The 20,862-nt window shown below is 40.5% G+C and overlaps 1 protein-coding gene across 3 annotated transcripts in view; it reads right to left on the bottom strand.

Annotated features, from left to right (window-relative positions):
- fancl (FA complementation group L) overlaps positions 1 to 20,862 on the bottom strand; it is a 71,344-nt gene that overhangs the window by 45,761 nt on the left and 4,721 nt on the right. For all 3 annotated transcript variants that reach the window (XM_034184324.1, XM_034184323.1, XM_034184322.1), the window contains exons 3-6: positions 20,185 to 20,245; positions 19,635 to 19,691; positions 17,861 to 17,958; positions 4,531 to 4,627 (exon numbers count right to left, since the gene is read on the bottom strand). In XM_034184324.1, the coding sequence (XP_034040215.1) occupies positions 4,531 to 4,627; positions 17,861 to 17,958; positions 19,635 to 19,691; positions 20,185 to 20,245 (313 nt within the window). The remainder of the gene's footprint in view (positions 1 to 4,530; positions 4,628 to 17,860; positions 17,959 to 19,634; positions 19,692 to 20,184; positions 20,246 to 20,862) is intronic.

The following is a 20,862-nucleotide window of genomic DNA, read 5'->3' as shown; positions in this document are numbered from 1 at the left end:
CGCACAGCCGTTGAAGAGGAGTGGACCAACATTCCACAGGCCACAACTGACAACATGATCAACTCTATGCGAAGGAGATGTGGTGCACTGCATGAGGCAAATGGTGGTCACACCAGATACTGACTGGTATCCCCCCCCCCCCCAATAAAACAAAACTGCACCTTTCAGAGTGGCCTTTTATTGTGGACAGTCTAAGGCACACCTGTGCACTAATCATGGTGTCTTATCAGCATCTTGATATGGCACACCTGTGAGGTGGGATGGATTATCTCAGCAAAGGAGAAGTGCTCACTATCACAGATTTAGACTGGTGTGTGAACAATATTTGAGGGAAATGGTGATATTGTGTATGTGGAAAAAGTTTTAGATCTTTGAGTTCATCTCATACAAAATGGGAGCAAAACCAAAAGTGTTGCGTTTATATTTTTGTTGAGTGTATTTTGGGTCAAGGATGAATGCAGCTAAAACAGAATGTTGAAAGGAGTAATACTTTTTGGAGAAACTACGGGTGCTTGATGTTGGACGTTGATAGTTACATTCTGGACTCACATGCCATTCCAGCAGGGGGGCAGTAAATCATCTATATACAACCCCAGTTCCATTGAAGTTGGGACATTGTATATAATGTAAATAAAAACAGAATACCATGATTTACAAATCCTCTTCAACCTATATTCAATTGAATACACTACAAAGACAAGATATTTAATGTTCAAACTGATAAACTTTGAAATGGATGCCTGCAACATGTTTCAAAAAAGCTGGGACGGGGTGACAAAAGACTGGGAAAGTTGATGAATGCTCAAAGAACAAAAGACTGGGAAAGTTGATGAATGCTCAACGAACACTTGTTTGGAACATTTCTCAGGTGAACAGGTTAATTGGAAACAGGTGAGTGTCATGATTGGGTATAAAAGGAGCATCCCCAAAAGGCTCAGCCGTTCACAAGCAAAGATGGGGCGAGGATCACCACTTTGTGAAGAACTGCATGAAAAAAAATAGTCCAACAGTTTAAGAACAATGTTTCTCAATGTTCAATTGCAAGGAATTTAGGGATTCCAAAAAATTCAGAGAATCTGGAGAACTTTGTACACGTAAGTGGCAAGGCCGAAAACCATCACTGAATGCACGTGACCTTCGTTCCCTCAGGCGGCACTGCATTAAAAACCGACATCGTTGTGTAAAGGATCTTACCGCGTGGGCTCAGGAACATGTCAGAAAACCATTGTCAGTTAACACAGTTCGTCGCTACATCTACAAGTGTAAGTTAAAACTCTACCATGCAAAGCAAAAGGCATACATCAACAGCATCCAGAAACACCGCCACCTTCTCTGGGCCCAAGCTCATTTGAAATGGACAGACACAAAGTGGAAAAGTGTGCTGTGGTATGATGAGTCCACATGTCAAATTGTTTTTGGAAATCATGGACGTTGTGTCCTCCAGACAATTGAGGAAAAAGACCATCCAGGCTGTTACCAGCGCAAAGTTCAAAAGCCAGCATCTGTAATGGTATGGGGGTGTGTTAGTGCCCATAGCATGGGCAACTTGCACATCTGTGATGGCACCATCAATGCTGAAAGGTACATCCAGGTTTTGGAGCAACACATGCTGCCATCCAAGCAACGTCTTGGGGGCAGGGACATCCCTGCTTATTTCAGCAAGACAATGTCAAGCCACATTCTGCACGTTACAACAGCGTGGCTTCATAGTAAAAGAGTGCAGGTAATAGACTGGCCTGCCTGCAGTCCAGACCTGTCACCGACTGAAAATGTGTGGCACATTATGAAGCACAAAATATGACAATGGAGACCCCAGACTACTGAACAACTGAAGTCATACATCAAGCAAGAATTGGAAAGAATTCCACCTACACAGCTTCAACGACTTGTGTCCTCAGTTCTCAAATGCTTATTGAGTGTTGTTAGAAGGAAAGGTGATGTATCTGGGACAGTGGTAAACATACCACTGTCCCAGCTTTTTTGAAATGTGTTGCAGGCACCCATTTCAAAATGAGCGAATACTTGCACAAAAACAATAAAGTTTATCAGTTTGAACATTAAATATCTTGTCTTTGGGGTGTATTCAATTGAATATAGGTTGAAGAGGATTTGCAAATCATTGTATTCTGTTTTATTTACATTTCACACAATGTCCCAACTTCACTGGAATTGGGGTTGTATTAAAAGCGTGCGTGGGTGATTTTATTTTGTAAATTCAATATAAGTACATAATATAATTGCAAATACATTAACAACATACAGTAGATGACACAATGCAGTGAAAACACTTATTTCTATTGTGGTCCATTTAAAAATCAAATGGCAAAACAGAAGTAATAATAATAATAAGAAGAAGAACAACAACAACAACACCAATAATAATAGTGTGTATATGGTAACAAGAACCTAAACAATTTATAAATACATTAAGACAGTAAATTAACATTAAAACATTACATAATTGACAGGAAATAAAAGGGTTGAGTTCTTCTTCTAAAAGCTGTTTAGGTCTAATGTTCTAAAAACATTCTGGACTCACACACCAGTCCAACTCATTATAGAAACTCTGCCTAATTACCGCCCTTGAAAAATGCCAGCTACCTATTTTCTAAATCCTACCCAATCTGGAGTCTGTGAATCCCCACGAGCAACGTGCTAGTGTATATATATATATATATATATATATATATATATATATATATATATATACTCAACAAAAATATAAACGCAACACTTTTGGTTTTGCTCCCATTTTGTATGAGATGAACTCAAAGATCTAAAACTTTTTCCACATACACAATATCACCATTTCCTTCAAATATTGTTCACAAACCAGTCTAAATCTGTGATAGTGAGCACTTCTCCTTTGCTGAGATAATCCATCCCACCTCACAGGTGTGCCATATCAAGATGATGATTAGACACCATGATTAGTGCACAGGTGTGCCTTAGACTGCCCACAATAAAAGGCCACTCTGAAAGGTGCAGTTTTATCACACAGCACAATGCCACAGATGTCGCAAGATTTGAGGGAGCGTGCAATTGGCATGCTGACAGCAGGAATGTCAACCAAAGCTGTTGCTCGTGTATTGAATGTTCATTTCTCTACCATAAGCTGTCTCCAAAGGTGTTTCAGAGAATTTGGCAGTACATCCAACCAGCCTCACAACCGCAGACTACGTGTAACCACACCAGACCAGGACCTCCACATCCAGCATGCTCACCTCCAAGATCATCTGAGACCAGCCACTCGGACAGCTGCTGAAACAATCGGTTTGCATAACCAAAGAATTTCTGCACAAACTGTCAGAAACCGTCTCAGGGAAGCTCAACTGCATGCTCGTCGTCCTCATCGGGGTCTCGACCTGACTCCAGTTCATCGTCGTAACCGACTTGAGTGGGCAAATGCTCACATTCGCTGGTGTTTGGCACGTTGGAGAGGTGTTCTCTTCACGGATGATGCAAAGGAGATGTGTTGCACTGCATGAGGCAAATGGTGGTCACACCAGATACTGACTGGTATCCCCCCCCCCCATGAAACAAAACTGCACCTTTCAGAGTGGCCTTTTATTGTGGGCAGTCTAAGGCACACCTGTGCACTAATCATGGTGTCTAATCAGCATCTTGATATGGCACACCTGTGAGGTGGGATGGATTATCTCAGCAAAGGAGAAGTGCTCACTATCACAGATTTAGACTGGTTTGTGAACAATATTTGAGGGAAATGGTGATATTGTGTATGTGGAAAAAGTTTTAGATCTTTGAGTTCATCTCATACAAAATGGGAGCAAAACCAAAAGTGTTGCATTTATATTTTTGTTGAGTGTATATATATATATATATATATATATATATATATATCAGGATCACGTGATCAGCACTGTTGAAGAAAACTTGCTACACTTTCATTATATTTTGCAAAACTTTAACTGATTACATGTAACATACAGTAAGTACACCTACAGCACAATGAATCTTGATTGGTGGTTTTAATGATATTCTTTCAGAGATGTTTTCACACTGGGTCTAGAGACAGCCATGAGTCAGGGTCCACACTGAAATGAGAGGCACTTTTTAGAGGGTTTTTATTCTGGGAAAACTTAAAATAATCTTGTACTACACTACTGTTGTTGCACTTTAAAAACAATTGGAAAAGGTTTTGTGTTCTCCTAACAGTGGAGAGCAGAGACAGCAGATATGCAGATGAGTATGAATGTACTGCTTTCTTCTTTGCAAAGACGAAGGATTTCCACCATGCTGGGGACTATGTAGAGGTGCTTTATCTGTGCCACATCTCAATCACAGTGGGCCATCGTGTCTCCACTCTCTCCAGTTTGACCCAGATACAAGGGTGTCAATTTAAATCACAGATTTGCTATCAGCAAATTAAACATCCCATAAGAGGCATCTGACTGTTTGGATTTGGACTTGCTGGAGTTCAACATGGAGTTGCACCAAATTCCATTTGATGCTGAATAATTTCCAGTGTGAAAACTACCTTGTCGTCATGGTAAATTGTGTGCATCTCACCTTAGACTTCAGTTTAACTGTGATGAAGTGTTGCCTTCCAGAGGAGTCCTCTGCCTTTAGTTTCAGTGTTTGGAACTCTGTGTCTATGAACAGCAGCCTGAAGACGGAAACACACAATAATAAATCAACATACTAGATCTATTCACAGAACACTGTAAATTGACAGCAGCCATCATCCATCATTAATCACAGCAGCAAAAAGCAATATTGAGCCATCAAGTCTGGCTTGAGATTTATCACTCTTAATACAGAGTGACGTTACGCCAGGCTACGCCTCTGCATTCACACACAAATCCAGCAGGAAAACCTGCAGACCTTTCCCTCAGAATTCAAATTTGCATTTTTCTGCAAGCAAAGCAGCACAGAAGTGCGTTTTTAATGGAGGCTTCTAAAGTAACCAATCATACATAGCTTTAAAATATTCTGAGAAAGTATATTTTTGTTCCTTGTAACAAAAGTGGGAGCAAACACACTGACCTTAAGTACTTGCTGCAGGCAGTAACTGATTAACTGTGAATATACCAATAAGAGTCAATCAATATAATCACTTAAGTATAGTACTTTAAAGTTCAGGCAGCACTCTAATTCCAGTCAATGCTTAAATAAACAGTAAAAAGGTAATTGGCATATGTTTTCCACCCCTTACACAAGTTCTTTCAGTTAGCAGCCGATCTGCTCTGTGTAAGCCTGATCCCGTCAGATCTCAGAAGCTAAGCAGTGTGGGATCTGGTTAGTACTTGGATGGGAGACCTCTTTGGAACACCAGCGGCTGTGTGTGTTTCTCCAGGTAACACTGGAGTTGCGTCAGGAAGGGCATCTGGCGTAAAACTTGTGCCAAATATCAATGCGGATCTGGTTGTATCCGCTGTGGCGAACCCGAACACAAAAACGGGAGCAGCTGAATGGACGACGACGACGACGGCAACAACAAGTCCTTTCAGTTATTACCATCAGGATACCCCTATAATGTCCCCTAACTCAAAAAAAAACCCAACAAAAAAAACATAGGGCATAACTTTTTTTCTCAGTACAGTGGTCCCTCGCTATAACGCGGTTCACCTTTCGCGGCCTTGCAGTTTTGCAGATTTTTTTTAGTGCAATTTTGCATGCAGCTTCTTGTTGTTTTTATTTTTTAACAGTGCATTGTGTTCTGCGTCCTTATCAGGCGGGCTGGTCACGGCACCGGTCGGCATCACCGCGATTGCTCTCACTGCCTCCGATGCGCTTACTGAGTCTGCGGGCTCGGTAAGCGTGACCTTGCGGGAAAATCCGCAGCGCTGCACGGTCTCAGTAACCGCAGCCGCAGAGCTCCGTGGCCACTGAGAGAGGTTTGTATCTTTTTAATGACTTGGATTCTTTGCGGGTCCCGCATCCGTACCCCGCAACGGTAACACCGGAGGCAGTGAGCGAAGAGAGAGCATGCGCATTGTGTTCTGCGTGTGCCTGTTTATAATCTTCTTGCCCAGAAGAAAAAAAGAGCGCCAACAACTACCCATAACTGTGTTCTTCACTTGGAAAAAGACACCTGCGCCGAGGTGTCACTCAGTGGAAAAAGACGCTACAGCGGAGCGGCGCCAGGACAAAGATGAACTGTGAAATACTGGTGAGTCACTATTAATAATTTCTTATGTGTCCAACCTCATAGGTTGATCGTTAAAATTAAATTTGTTAATCCTAAAGGCCATCATAATTATTTACAGGAAAACGTTCTATTTTTATTTCTCAAAAAAATGCTTGGGCCTGAAAACAGGTTTTGATCTTTGGTTTCATTCTATAATACTTGACTTTTTCTACTAAGGTTTGAACTTTGAGAGTGTTTACACAGGAGAAAAAAGTGAGAAAATGTTAATGCCTGTTTGAGAAAAGTGTATAAAGTGTGTAGTGAGGGGTTTTACAGCCTTAAAACATCTATAATGTAAAAAATAATGCTGACTACTTTGCGGATTTCACCTATTGCGGGTTATTTTTAGAACGTAACTCCCGCGATAAACAAGGGACCACTGTACTAAAAGAACCTCAAATAAAAAAATAAGATCCCCTGTCACTATTACAGCCAATTTTGGGAGGCCCTAGTTTGGGAGGCCCTGCGACTTATACTCAGTTGTGACTTTTATACAAAAAAAAAAAATCATGTGTTTGTTATTCACAATAGCAATTATTTATATAGGACTTTTTGAGGACTCAAAACACTAAACAAAATAATCTCTTAATAATAAAAGAATAAATGTCAACAATAAAAAGTACACTTCAACAATGCACAAAAATCACAAATTAATGCGTTGAAAATGGAGAAAAAACACACAACCTATATATAGAGGTGTGACTTATACTCCAGAAAATATGGTATTTTATTATTTTAGTCTGTGTTCCACAAGCTAATTTCATTCTCTTTGAGGAATGAATCCTTTTTTGTTATTGTCGGAGTTTTGTTTTGTGAGTTGAGGCACACTGAAGATGTTCTGTTATGACTGATAACATTCTGATTCTGAAGTGTCCATTTTAAGTATCAAATGCTGTATCAGAATTTTTGCCACAAATTTAAATGAATCAAAACAATTGCTTTACACACACTGACATTTTAACGGTCAAAGACCTGTACACTGTGGCTGGTCAGCCGTAGCTGATGAAGCTTGTGTTATCTGTGACATTCGCTGTAAACCATACTGAAAGATGGCAGCTGAGCTCCTTATTGAAAGGAACCCCAGTGAACATCTGACAATTTTTTTTTTTTGTTCAAACTCTTGTTCAGAACAACAGGGAATGTACAGCTGGCCAAGACAATAATTTGAAGGAACAGCTTGCTGCTGCGAGGAACAACCCTGAGTGGGCTGATCAGCCAGAGGAGTCTGTCACTGGTCGAAGACAGTAAGGTTTTCACACTATTATAGTAATGGGAAGATGAACTTAAGTTTTCTGGGGCAGTTTTAAGTGGCTTCAAATTGTCAGGCTGGACCCAAACTATAAATCAGACCCTCCCTTTTTCAGCTAAGGCCGATCTCCCATTGCAGATTTTTGGCTGATTGAGGTCCTAATTTCACATATAAGGTAATCTGCAGTGTACAGTTGTGTGTCACACAATTTTCACCAAAACACTGCAGGTTACAAGTGGCAGTGAATGCAGCACCATGTTCTTTCAGCGGTACTGTATGTATATATATATATATATATATATATATATATATATATATATATGCACTAATGTCTGTGGTTAGAATAACACATTACAAAGCCAAAATGTATCATCTGAAAAAATGTGTTCTTCTGAAGAGTGTGGCATGTCTTTCATGGAATTATGGATGTGAATTATATTTCCAGAGGAGATTTAAAGAGGTCAATCAACAGTGAGTTTTTGAAGACACACACTGAATGCTGTGCTCAATTCAGAAATAACACAATCTGCATTATATTTGAATTTTTTAGATTGTAGCCTGGCATCACAATAACCAATAATTTATTTCAAGAGACACCGAAGAAATAAAACCACCACCCTCTAACAATGCATCTGTATAAATAAAACAGACACATGTTGTGTGCTGTCCAGTATATAACAAATACTCCAAACATCTTATGTACAAAAGTCAGTGGTGTTTTTGTTGGAGCAATAAGCAGAGCTGAGCACCTCAGTCCGGTGTCACCGTGCCTCCCAAACCATGCTAATCTCCTCACCCCAGCTCCCCCGGCAGACAATTACTGCACACTACTGTACATGATAGTTTGCCCACTTAAGTCAATGAAATCCTTCTTCCCCCAAACAGAAAACACCTTGCATTATATTTTTATTTCAGCCTGTAATTTTAACTTGGCATTAAAGTGACTGTGCAACCAAATCCACATCCAAACAGGAAGGATTGATTTCAAGATGCAGCAATGAAATAAAAATCAACGCTTTCTGTAAAATTAAAATAAGATACACACATAAAGCCTAATCTGCACAGATTACAATCCAACTATTCACTTTCGTTGATCAGGTAGGGTCACAGCCTCAAGATCATTTGGAATATTTTTGTGATTTGTACCAACGTTCTACAACACCACTAAGCACACCTGCTGCATGCTATGACATGCTCCGATTAGGTATCCAACTGTTTTTTTTGTCGATATAGTAGTAACCAATCGGGTGCCATAATCCACAATGAGAGACTATTAAAAGATACCGAGTTTGAAGACAAAACAGATTTTTACCCAAGCCTGCAAGAACATAGTGGTCTTCTAGCACACTATCAAAGAATCAGTTCCCCCCCCTCTCCAGTCTACTGAGACATGCAGACAAAAGACTGATCTGAGAGAAAGGGTTTGAACAGTCCAACACAAGATTTACAGTACAATATAACAGTCTGATAGCTGTATTCCTGCTGATGATTTAGGGAGTGTCGACAGAGGAGTGATGTGAGCTGCGTGCTCCTGGATGACACACACTTAGGTACGTGATGGAATGATGGGAGACAATGTCCGACGTACCAGAGTCATAAAAGCGTCTACCTCACACACACTCAGTACTCAATACTAGCGAAGGGCATGAACATCATAGTAGTCACATTATGTACAAAAGCAAACACATGAACACAATTACATGAGTGTTTCAATCTGCATGGCATGCACAGACACAATGTCAAGATTCTGACGCTAATATGTCCCTCTCGACCCACAGCTGTCGTCTTGGTTGTTTCCCCCCACTGGCGTCTTTCTTGCATGGTCACTGAGTTGTTAAGAACTGCCTACACCACACAGATTTACCAAAGAGAACCATACTGTTTGTATTTCTTAATGATGTAAATGAAGTCCAAGATACATTCAGAGAATTGTAAATATTCATGTCCAGTCTACAGAAAGCTATCTGTAAAAGTGCCAGATGGTGATGATATTGGGTTATCAAATAAAGCGATCATAATGATCTGACTGCTTTGAGCTCTTCTTCATATTACTGTCAGTCATCAGTCTCCAGAAATAAAATACAATTACCAGTCATGTTCATTTCAAGCAAATATAAATAAATGTGAATGAGTTCAAGTACCTCGGGGTCTTGTTCACGAGTGAGGGGACAATGGAGCATGAGATTGGCTGGAGAATCGGTCCAGCAGGGGCGGTGTTGCATTCACTCTACTGTACTGTTGTGACAAAAAGGGAGCTGAGGCAAAAGGCGAAGCTCTTGATCTACTGGTCAATCTTCATTCCTAATATCGCCTATGGACATGAGGGTTGGGTCATGACTGAAAGAACTAGATCGCGGGTACAAGCGGCCAAAATGTGCTTCCTTAGGAGTGTGGCTGGTGTCTCCCTTAGAGGTAGGGTGAGAAGCTCGGAGTAGAGCCGCTGCTCCTTTGCGTTGAAAGGAGCCACCTGAGGTGGTTTGGGCATCTGGTAAGGATGCCAAGTGGGCGCTTCCCTAGGGAGGTGTTCCAGGCACTTCCATCTGGGAGGAGATCCCGGGGAAGACCCAGGACTAGTTGGAAAGATTATATTTCCACACTGGCCTGGGAACACCTCGGGATCCCCCAGTTAGAGGTGGTTAATGTGGCCCGAGAAACCCCTGCTGGAGCTGTTGCCCCCGCGACCCGAGCCCAGATAAACAATTGAAGATGAGTGATAAATAAATGTCTTCCAAACAGTAAATGTGCTGCCAAATGACACCAACAACTGACAAAATAAACTTCTGTTCCTGCGTGCTACTACCACAGATGTTTTGCCAGCCAGGCGGTACACACCAGAAAAACATAACATAAACAATAACAGATCGATAGTATTGTTCACTTTGCAGCAGCGATACAGCTGTCACAAGCAGAAAGGATGTGGACACACCAAATGCTTCAGAAGAATGCCCTTCGCAGTGCTGCTCAGAGTAGACTGCAACTCTGTGTTCAGGTTTTTTGTTGAACACTGGAGTACAGTTGTGGTAAAAATAATAGCAGTGTGTTTAAAAAAGTGAGTAAAGCTCAAAATCTTTATAATAGCTTTTATTTCCATACACACAAATATACTGGGAACAATGCACGTTCTACTCCAAATCGAAACATGAAGAAAAATTTATCACGTCTTATTACTGATGTGTTATTAGTAAATGTGTTGTTACTTTACTGAAATAAACAGGAATATTTGGCTGTTCGAAAAAATAGCAGTGTCTGCATTTTTCAAACTCAAACATTTACTGTATAAACTGAAAAATGATGGAAGATTTAGTTTTCCTATGAATGACTGAACTAATCACTGTTTCTGAGAACTGCTTCATATCTGTGCATGGAGTCGACCAACTTCTGAGATGAGATTTATTCTCATTGTCATTACACGAGTGCAACAACAATGAAATTACATTTACATTCCTATTACCTCAGACATAATACAGCAATTAATCCACAATTATTACTAGTTGAACATAATAATGGCACATATCAGTATTAAAGACAGCACATATACATTTGACATTGTTTATGTGCACTAAACTAGAAGCAGTCCATCATCCAAATTGAGGCAAAGTGGGTGAAGGCTGCAACAGGAGGGGCCCACACCACCCAGCTTGGGGAGTTGAAGGCTGCAGCAGTAAAAACCGCACTGCCTTCGAGGTGGCAGGGAGGAAGCCAGGGTGAGGGGAGTGGAGAGACACGGGGGGGGGGGTGTAATAGGAATAGAAGGAGGGAGACATGCGTCGTTTGCAGATGAGTTAAGTTTCTGTCAGTTTTTGTCCACGTGTGCCTAAAGTCTGACGTTGGTAGGCAACAGCAGGCTGGGGGGGAGAAGGGGGAGCTGAATTCTTTCTTTCACCAAGGCCGTAGATCCTTCTGGGGGAAGAGCAGGGTACCTGTGGACAGGTGTTCCAGCCCAGGATGAAACACCATCTTTTAAGTTACCTCAAATGTTTTCTACTGCCCTCTCCATAACGCTAATCTTGTTGGTCTGGAACCAAGATGCTGCTCACTTGCTGGTGTGTTTGGGGTCACTGTCTTGTAGAAACACCCATTTCAACAGCATTTTCTCTTCAGCATGACCTCTTCAAGAATTCTGAAGTATTCAACCTGCTACATGAGCCCTGGTATGTGATAAATAGGCCCAACAGCATAGCATGAGAAACATCCACATATCATAATGCTTGCTTGACCACACTTCACTGTCTTCACAGTGTACTGTGGCTTGAATTCAGTTTCTGGGGGTCATTTGAGAAACTGTCTGCAGCCCCTAGAACCAAAAAGAACATTCTTGCCTTCATCAGTCCACAAAATGTTCCATCATTTGTCTTTAGGTCAGTCAGTATGTTCTTTGGCACATTGTAACATCTTCAGGATGTCACTTTTTTCAGCATTGGGACTTTGTGGGGTCTTCTTGCCCACAGCTTGGCTTCACATAGGCGTCTTCTAATTGTTGCAGTACTCACAGGTATCTTTAGGCCTTCTCTGAATACCATGGAGCTGATCATTGGCTGAGTCTTTGCCATTCTAGCTATTCTACAATCCATTTGAATAGTGTTTTTTTTTTATTTTCTTCCATGTCATTCTGGTTGCCATTTTAAAGCATTTGAAATCATTTTTTTGCTCTTCTTTTTATGTTTTCCCCTCTCCGATCAACTTTTTAAATCAAAGTACAGTATTCTTCTGAACAATGTCTGGAAAGACACATTTCACTCAAATTTTCAGAGAGAAATACACGACAACCAGCATGTACAACATTCCCTGCCTTCATCCTTAAATAAGGTCCACCTGTAAGAGTGTAATATGGGTCAAGGAAAGAAAAATGCACACATTAATATATATATATGTATGTTTTACACAGTCTAATATTCATTTTTCTTCACTTTCTCTAAAGTAATAACAAATTTCATAAAATTTTTCTTTGTGTTATGATTTGGAATAAAACGTGCAGTGTTCCCAAAGCATTTGCGTGTATGGAAATAAAAGCTGTTTTAAAGAATTTGAGCTTTACTCACTTTTTTAAACACACTGCTATTATTTTGAACAGAAATGTAAATATAATTAAGTTGACATCTCCCAACCATTGACTGCACCCTGGCAGAGGTAGGCCCTCTCCGAGCTCACCTACTAGTTCCAACCTGTATTGAGAGCAGATATTCACGTCTACATTTTTTTTTTTTTAAATAGTAAACGAAACACTATTATTCGTGATACGCCGAGCTTAATTTGTCAGTGACACAACACACACACATTCATACACATGCACTTTTTTGCATCTCATCTTTTGGGATCTCACACACAAGACACCACGGACGAAATTCCACCACTACTTGGCCATGATGGAAACAGCGTGACAGTTAGACATCATGCTGGCAAGACTGATGAGAACATCCCATTTGCAACTTCACAGCCAAGTGTGCTCCTTCCACAGCGTACAGTGTTTGTGTGTGCCTTTTTTTTTTTTTTTTTTTTTTTTACTGTGTGTGTATGTCAAGTAGTGATTCATGAACAGAGAGATCAAGGCATGAGTAGTGTGCGCGTGCCGCATGAGTAATTTAAGTCCAAAATAATAGCGTACATGAGGCATTGGAGGAAATGTTGAGCAGCCATAAAAAAGCAGGACGGCAGAAGTCACGCACAGGTAATGTATGTGTAAATCAAGCGTGTATGTAAAAAAAAACCTACACTAATTTTATAAAGCACAGCTACACCTATATATTAATTAGCCTGGTATACAGTCTAACTGTGCTAACCAGGACATTCTCATTACTTACTGGAAGCAACGGTATAACTCCTTATACCATTTGTGATTGCATTTGCTCATTTACTTCTCATGCTTGTAAGGGTGATTAATAAGTTGGCCTAATAATGTAAGAAAAGAAAAGATGGGGAAAAAAAATCCAGCATACAGAGATAGTCTAATCTCTTAGTTGTAGGCCTGCTTGGCCCAACAGGGCCCTGCTACAACTCGAACCGGCCTCTCAAGAGCAGCAACACAGTGTAATGAAGTGATCATAGCGATACGACTCTAAAGAGATAACACTCTGTAGGTACACAGAGAGGCAGGGAACATGAACTGCCAGCTGTGCCCACAATGAGGGCCGGATCTTCCACAGCCATATTTGGGGCCACCAAGTGATGGCAGCTGACCTACTTGACCTCATTTTCCTTTAATTAACACATCCGATGCCATCTCCAGCCAATTAAGATGACCACGCTCTCAGGTAGAAAGAGGGAGAAAGTGAGAGTCACACACATGGCCCAATCAGCAGACGGAATTACAGAATGAAAACCCCTGGTGGCTATTACTACAGCCCATACCAATTAAGACGGTAAGCGAATCTCAAGTGCTTTGGAGATTGAGGCCCAGTGTGTATAATGCCTCCTAAGCGTAACATGACACTGAAATGATGTTGGTCCCATTTCCAGCATAAAGCATACCTTCACCCCCTTCTCCTATTAAAACCTGAGAGTCTTCAATTACAGTAATTTGCATTTTGCTAATATCATAATTGCAGTCATGGTCATTAATAGGAAAGTGGAAAATGAGTGTAGTAGTCAAGGCTTAATCTGAGCTTTGGGAGAATAGATATCTTCCGACTACCACCCCCTCCGCCCCCTGCCTTCTTTCTCCTGACTGTATTAACTGGGCCTGTCACTGCACATGGGCTGAGAGTTATTAAATGTGACCTGGATTTAGCTATAACTCAATAACTAAAAATAAGGAAGTCATTAAGAGCTATTTGTTAATGTGGACCTATGTTGTTGCAGGGTCTCCAATCAGTTTCAACTGCTAGGAACACAAACACACACACACAACAAGCAAGGTTGTTTCATATGGCATTTAAAGCGGTGGAAGTTTTTGCCATGTAAGGACACCTGCACATTGTGGTATGTTAGGAAACAGTATCTTCCTTGCATTTTTACCTCCGCCAAGGACATAATAAATTCATTCCTATGTATTTATTTGTCTGTCTGTCTTTTAGTAGGATTACATCAAAACTACTGCATGGATTTTGATGAAATTTTCACCACAGAGAAATATTAGGCCATGGAAGACTATTAAATGTTGGAGGTGATCCAGATCTGGATACTGGATCAAGATTTCATTTTATACAGGCTTTGAAGTATTACATCAAAAAACTACTTCACGGATTGTCACCAAATTTGCACCACAAATAGATATTAGGCCATGGAAGACTCCATTGAATTTTTTTTTAGGTGATGTGGATCCATATTTCAGTTTGTATGCTTCACCTTCTCAGATTTTGAGGATTACATCAAAACTACTCAGATTTTTACCAAAATTTACCAAATTTTCACAACACATTGGTGTTTATGCTTTGGAATAATCCTCTAAATTTTGAAGGTGATTGAGAGAAAATTATTACAGTGGGGCCAAAAAGTATTTAGTCAGCCCCTGATTGTGCAAGTTCTCCTACTTAGAAATATGAGAGAGGTCTGTAATTTTCATCATAGGTACACTTCAACTATGAGAGACAAAATGAGGAGAAAAAAAAATCCAGGAAATCACATTGTAGGATTTTAAAGAATTTATTTGTAAATTATGGTGGAAAATAAGTATTTGGTCACCCACAAACAAGCAAGATTTTGGGCTCTCACAGACCTGTAACCTCTTCTTTAAGAAGCTCTTCTGTCCTCCACCTGTTACCTGTATTAATGGCACCTGTTTGAAGTCGTTATCTGTATAAAAGACACCTGTCCACAGCCTCAAACAGTCAGACTCCAAACTCAACCATGGCCAAGACCAAAGAGCTGTTGAAGGACACCAGGAAGAAAATTGTAGACGTGCAGTAGGGATGTGAATCTTACAACAACTCACGATTCAATTCGATTCCGGTTCTTGAGGTGACGATTTGATTCAGAATCGATTTTTGATTCAAAGAGCTCTGAGAAATAGTTACATTACTTTAAAAAATGTTTATGTTTAAGAAAATGCAGCTTTACACGGTTAATCAAGTGATTGTAAAGATGCAAATTTACTTATCTGCTTTGCTCGTTCAGAGCTGGCTGGCAGTTTAGCGAAGTGATGGAGTGTGCGCTGCTCAGTAGTCGGCAGCGGCCGCTGCTCCGCTTCTTTTAGCTCTGAGTGATGGCGTGGCATGTGGGCTTGCGGATTTGAGTGTTTCCGAAGTATCTGACTTTCATTTTGCAGACTTTGCACACTGCATAAGTCATGTCAAGCTCCTTCTTACGCAGCAAATAATAAAATCTAAAATGCGCCCAAACATTTGCCTTCAGCAAAGACGGTGCTGGCTGAAGTAGCTCTTCGTCCGCCATGCTAAGCTGCAGCTCACGAATGTTTGAAGCACGCCGGACCCTCCCCTCGCGGGGACGCTGTAGTACGGAAGCCGTTGCCTGACAAACAGTACACGCAGCGAGTAAGCAAGAAAATGTTTAAAAAAAATGCTTTTTAAAAATAGATTCTTGGACATTTTGGATCAATTCAGAATCTTAATAAATAAGAATCACGATTCCGACGTGAATCGATTTTTCCCGGCACCCCTACCAGGCAGGGAAGAGTGACTCTACAATAGTCAAGCAGGTTGGTGTGAATAAATCAACTGTGGGAGTAATTGTAAGAAAATGAAGACATACAAGACCACTGATAATCTCCCTCGATCTGGGGCGCCACGCAAGAGCTCATCCCGTGGAGTCAAAATAATCATGAGAACGGTCAACAAAAATCCCAGAACTACATGGAGGGACCAGATGAACGACCTGCAGAGAGCTGGGACCAAAGTAACAAAGGCTACACACTACGCAGAGAGGGACTCAAATCCTGCAGTGCCAGGCGTGTCCCCATGCTTAAGCCAGTACGTGTCCACGCCCGTCTGGAGTTTGGATGATCCAGAAGAGGATTGGGAGAATATCATGTGGTCAGATGAAACCAAACTAGAACTTCTTAGTAAAAACTCAACTAGTCATGTTTGGAGGAAGACGAATGCTGAGTTGCATCCCAAGAACACCATATCCACTGTGAAGCATGGGGATGGAAACATCATGCTTTGGGGCTGTTTTCTGCAAAGGGGACAGGACAACTGATCCGTGTTAAGGGAAGAATGAACGGGGCCATGTATCTTCAGATTTTAAGCCAAAACGTCCTTCCTTCAGTGAGAGCAATGAAGATGCAATGTGGCTGGGTCTTCCAGCATGACAATGATCCCAAACACACCGCTCAGACAACAAAGGAGTGGCTCCGTAAAAGCATGTCAAGGTCCTGGAGTGGCCAAGCCAGTCTCCAGATCTCAACCCCATGGAAAATTTGATGAGGGAGTTGAAAATCACTGATCTAGAGGAGATCTGCATGGAGGAATGTGCCAAAATACCAGCTACAGTGTGTGCAAACCTGGTGAAGACTTACAGGAAATGTTTGACCTCTGTCATTGCCAACAAAGATTATATTACAAAGTACTGAGTTGAACTTTTGTTATTGACCAAATACTTATTTTCCACCATAATTTACAAATAAATTCTTTAAAAATCCCACAATGTGATTTCCTAGATTGTTTTCCTCATTTTGTCTCTCATAGCTGAAGTGTACTTATGATGAAAATTACAGACCTCTCTCATCTTTCTAAGTAGGAGAACCTGCACAATCAGGGACTGACTAAATACTTTTTGGCCCCACTGTATATTTTGCAAATGGATACAATTATAACTGCAAACAGCAGTGTACAAGTAACATGAATGTACAGTTAATATGTGCAGTTAATAGAACATAGGTCAAACTGTAAATGTGAACGTATAGCTCATGAAAATTACGACTGCGTTGGCACAGATCTTTTAGTAGTAACACCATCCCCCAAATTGTTTTTGCAGAGGTAGGGTGTGCATTCAAGATTTCCTGAAGTAATTGACCCATAAACTACTTAAAGCGAAAGAAAATACATCATGAATGATATTCACGTTTTGCAACTTGCATTTTGCGAGACATGCGTTCACATTTTGTCGAATATTTTATTAACGGTTCGCAGTTATTCGCAGTTTGCATAAATTTTCATTAATTCGTGATGTGCAGCAGATTCACAGTTTGGGGGTCAACAGTGCTAACCACTATCCACCATGCAGTCCCACTTGTTCATTTTAAAGCGAATTTTCCATCTATAATTTCAGGTATGCAAACTGCATGTGAATGGGAATGATATGTGAAACAGAGCTTCAGTTTCAACCTAAACATATATAATTGTGTATCAGAGGGTGAAGACCAATTCAGTGGGGGTGCACCACATTGCTGGTCACAAAGGTTCATCTGTGGAGTCCTGTCTAAAGTCTAAAATTAGCTGTTTCAGTCCTAAATTAAGCAAACCTAATCATATTTAACTGTAAAACACAGGCAAAAACCAATTTGTACAATATGACCCCTTTGAAACCTTGTTACAGAGCATTGTTCGTGCTCCCAGCAACCCACTTACTTGTCCCATCCAAGAGTCTCCAGCTCAGAGATGAGTTGAGAGTAATACTGTGGAGGCGGGATGGAGCGGCACTTAGGATGACTCTTCAAGCCCACTTCCTGCATTGGCAAAGTGAATACTTCTTATTTTAAGACTCTATTACTATGCACATCATATCATTGCTTCAGCACTGTGCATCATAACCTCTGCAATAAAAGCAGACAACATTAAGAAAGAAAAATAGTGCCACAGACACTATAGCTCACCTGGACAATACAAGACATCACAGTTTCAGCTAGAAAAGTGGGCATGGCCAAACTCCAAAGGTGGTATCAAGGTCAAAATTGAAAAAAAAAAAAACCTTAAAACCCTGTCGGATATGTTCTGGAGCTACCTACTAGCTACCCTTGTACCAAATCTCAACTCAGCACCTTTAAAAACTGCTGACCAATGGCTACAGGTGGCATTTTCAATATGGCCGCCATGGTAGCCATGTTTCACATTGGACTGGAAAAATTGGACTGGAATGACTCGAACAACTTTTGGTGTCCTTCCAGGATGGAACATTTATGCCAAGTTTCAGCTTCACTGGCTAAGCAGTTTCAGAGAAGTTTACCGCCTTCACCGATACAGACAGACAGGCGACCGACAACATAAGCCCACGGGACAGATTTCATTTTTGGGCTTTGCTACCCATGTAGCAAATTTCATCATCAAATGGCCATATATGCAGTTTTCAAGATGGCCATCATGGTGGCCACATTTGGAGATCGAAACACCTCATATAAACTTTGATGTCCTCACAGGTAGGGACAAGCACACCAAATTTCAGTTCCATTGGTTCAGTGGCTTCTAAGAAGACGTTTAAAGTGACAACTGGAAAAGTGGGCATGATAAAAGCTACAGATACAGAGCATCTGGAAATATTCACAGTGCTTCACTTTTGGCACATTTTGTCATGTTACAACCTTATTCCAAAACAGATTCATAATTTTTTTTCTGAAAGTTCTACACACAATACCCCATAATGACAATGTGGAAAAAAATGTTTTGAGATTTTGCAAATGTATTAAAAATAAAAAAAAAAAACATATATTTTAATACATTTGTAATAATAATAATAATAATAATAATAATAAAAACAACAACTACAACACTTTTTTCAGGTTGTCAAGATGGGGTGTTATGAGCAGAATTTTTGAGTTTTAATTTACTCCATGTTGGAATAAGGCTGTAGCATAACAAAATGTGGACAAACTGTGCAGTGCTGTGAATACTTTCCAGATGCACTGCATGATTTTAGGCTTGCTGATTGCTACTCATGCAGCAAATTTCAGCTGAATTGCTGCATAAATGGCTGACAAATGACTGTTTATGGATTTTCAAAATGGCCACCATGGCTTTCATATTTGAAATCAGATCAGAACACCCTGAATAATCTTTGGTGGCCTTATGGGTAAGAACATGCACACCAAGTTTTAGCTACATTGGTCCAGCGGTTTCAAAGAAGAAGGTGTTTACACTTGACAACAACAGACAAGCGACCCACGGCATAAGCCCACAGCACATTCGGTCTAGGTGAGCTAAAAACTGAAACAGGGTCAACTGAATCTCACGTCTTTGGCGCCAAGTACTGAGACTGTTAGGTTTTATTAATCAAGCAAAATATACACCTACACATGTACCTCATATTCAAGGCTACTGATAATACCTGACTTTTTCCATTTACTTCCTTAATCACAAACCAACAATGTCAAAGTGACCGTGCTAACCACAGTGGCATTCTCCTGCTTACCAAGATAGTCTTCAGCTCCAGAATGAAACTAACAAGATCAGCTGACTGCTGCAACCTCTGAGAATTCAAACAAGACAGAAAAGACATCCTTGAATGGGAGGATAATGAAGTGACACTTGATTTTTTTTTTCCTCTAGCCAGGAATTCAAATCAAACACAGTGTTTGTGATTAATGGGGGCTGTCACCATCTTTAATAATTAATGATGGCTTAAAGGCTGTGAAAATAATGAACTCTGAAGCCTGAGGTGAAATATCAATCTCATCAAAATAACCTTGAGGGGCCATATAACAAATAGGGACATTTTCAAAGCGATGTTAATTAAAGAGTAAAAAGTTGTTGTTTTTTTACTCTGCTTTTCTGTAAGACCAATGTGTTACAGAGAGTACTGGAGGAGTGCCTGTGAGGATGCAGAGAACAGAAAACTACAAAAATTACAGGAGGAAAAAAAAAACAATACACAGTACCATCAAATAGATCTAAATCAAAGTTAGCAGACACTAAAAATCTGTGATGCATTATTATAAAGTATAAAACAAGATACGGTTTACCTGCTTCATGATGTGCTCATATCCACGCAACAGGTGTTTTAACTGGCAACAGCAGTGCAGCCTACAAGGACAGTTATGCATACTTAAAAACTCCAAAACAGACAACAAAGCAAATGCAGGGACAGTGTAGATACACATAAATTTTTAATTCTAATTCTACAGTGCATCTGGAAAGTGCTCCACTTTTCCCACATTTTATGTTACAGTCTTATTCCAAAATGGAGTAAATTAATTTTCCCCTCAAAATTGTACTCACAACACCCCATAATGACAATGTGGAAAACTTTTTTTTTTTTTGCAAATTTACTAAAAAAAAAAAAAAACAACATGTGTACACAGGCATTCACAGCCTTTGCTCAATACTCAGCCTTTGGCAGCAATTACAGCCTCACGTCTTTCTGAATATGATGCCACAAGCTTGGTGCACCTATCTTTGGGCAGTTTTGCCCATTCCTCTTTGCAGCACCTCTCAAGCTCCATTGGGTTCGATGGGAAGTGGTGGTGCACAGCCATTTTCAGAGCTCTCCAGAGATGTTCAATCTGATTCAGGTCTGGGCTCTGGTTGGGACACTCAAAGACATTGACAGAGTTGTCCTGAAGCCACTCCTTTGATATCTTGGCTGTGTGCTTAGGGTCATTGTCCTGCTGAAATATGAACTGTCAGCCCAGTCTGAGGTC

The sequence above is a fragment of the Thalassophryne amazonica genome, chromosome 13, assembly GCF_902500255.1.
Source record: "Thalassophryne amazonica chromosome 13, fThaAma1.1, whole genome shotgun sequence".
In the NCBI taxonomy this organism is placed as follows: domain Eukaryota; kingdom Metazoa; phylum Chordata; class Actinopteri; order Batrachoidiformes; family Batrachoididae; genus Thalassophryne; species Thalassophryne amazonica.
The sequence above is the reverse complement of the archived record's forward strand: the minus strand, read 5'-3'. Positions and strand labels throughout refer to the sequence as shown.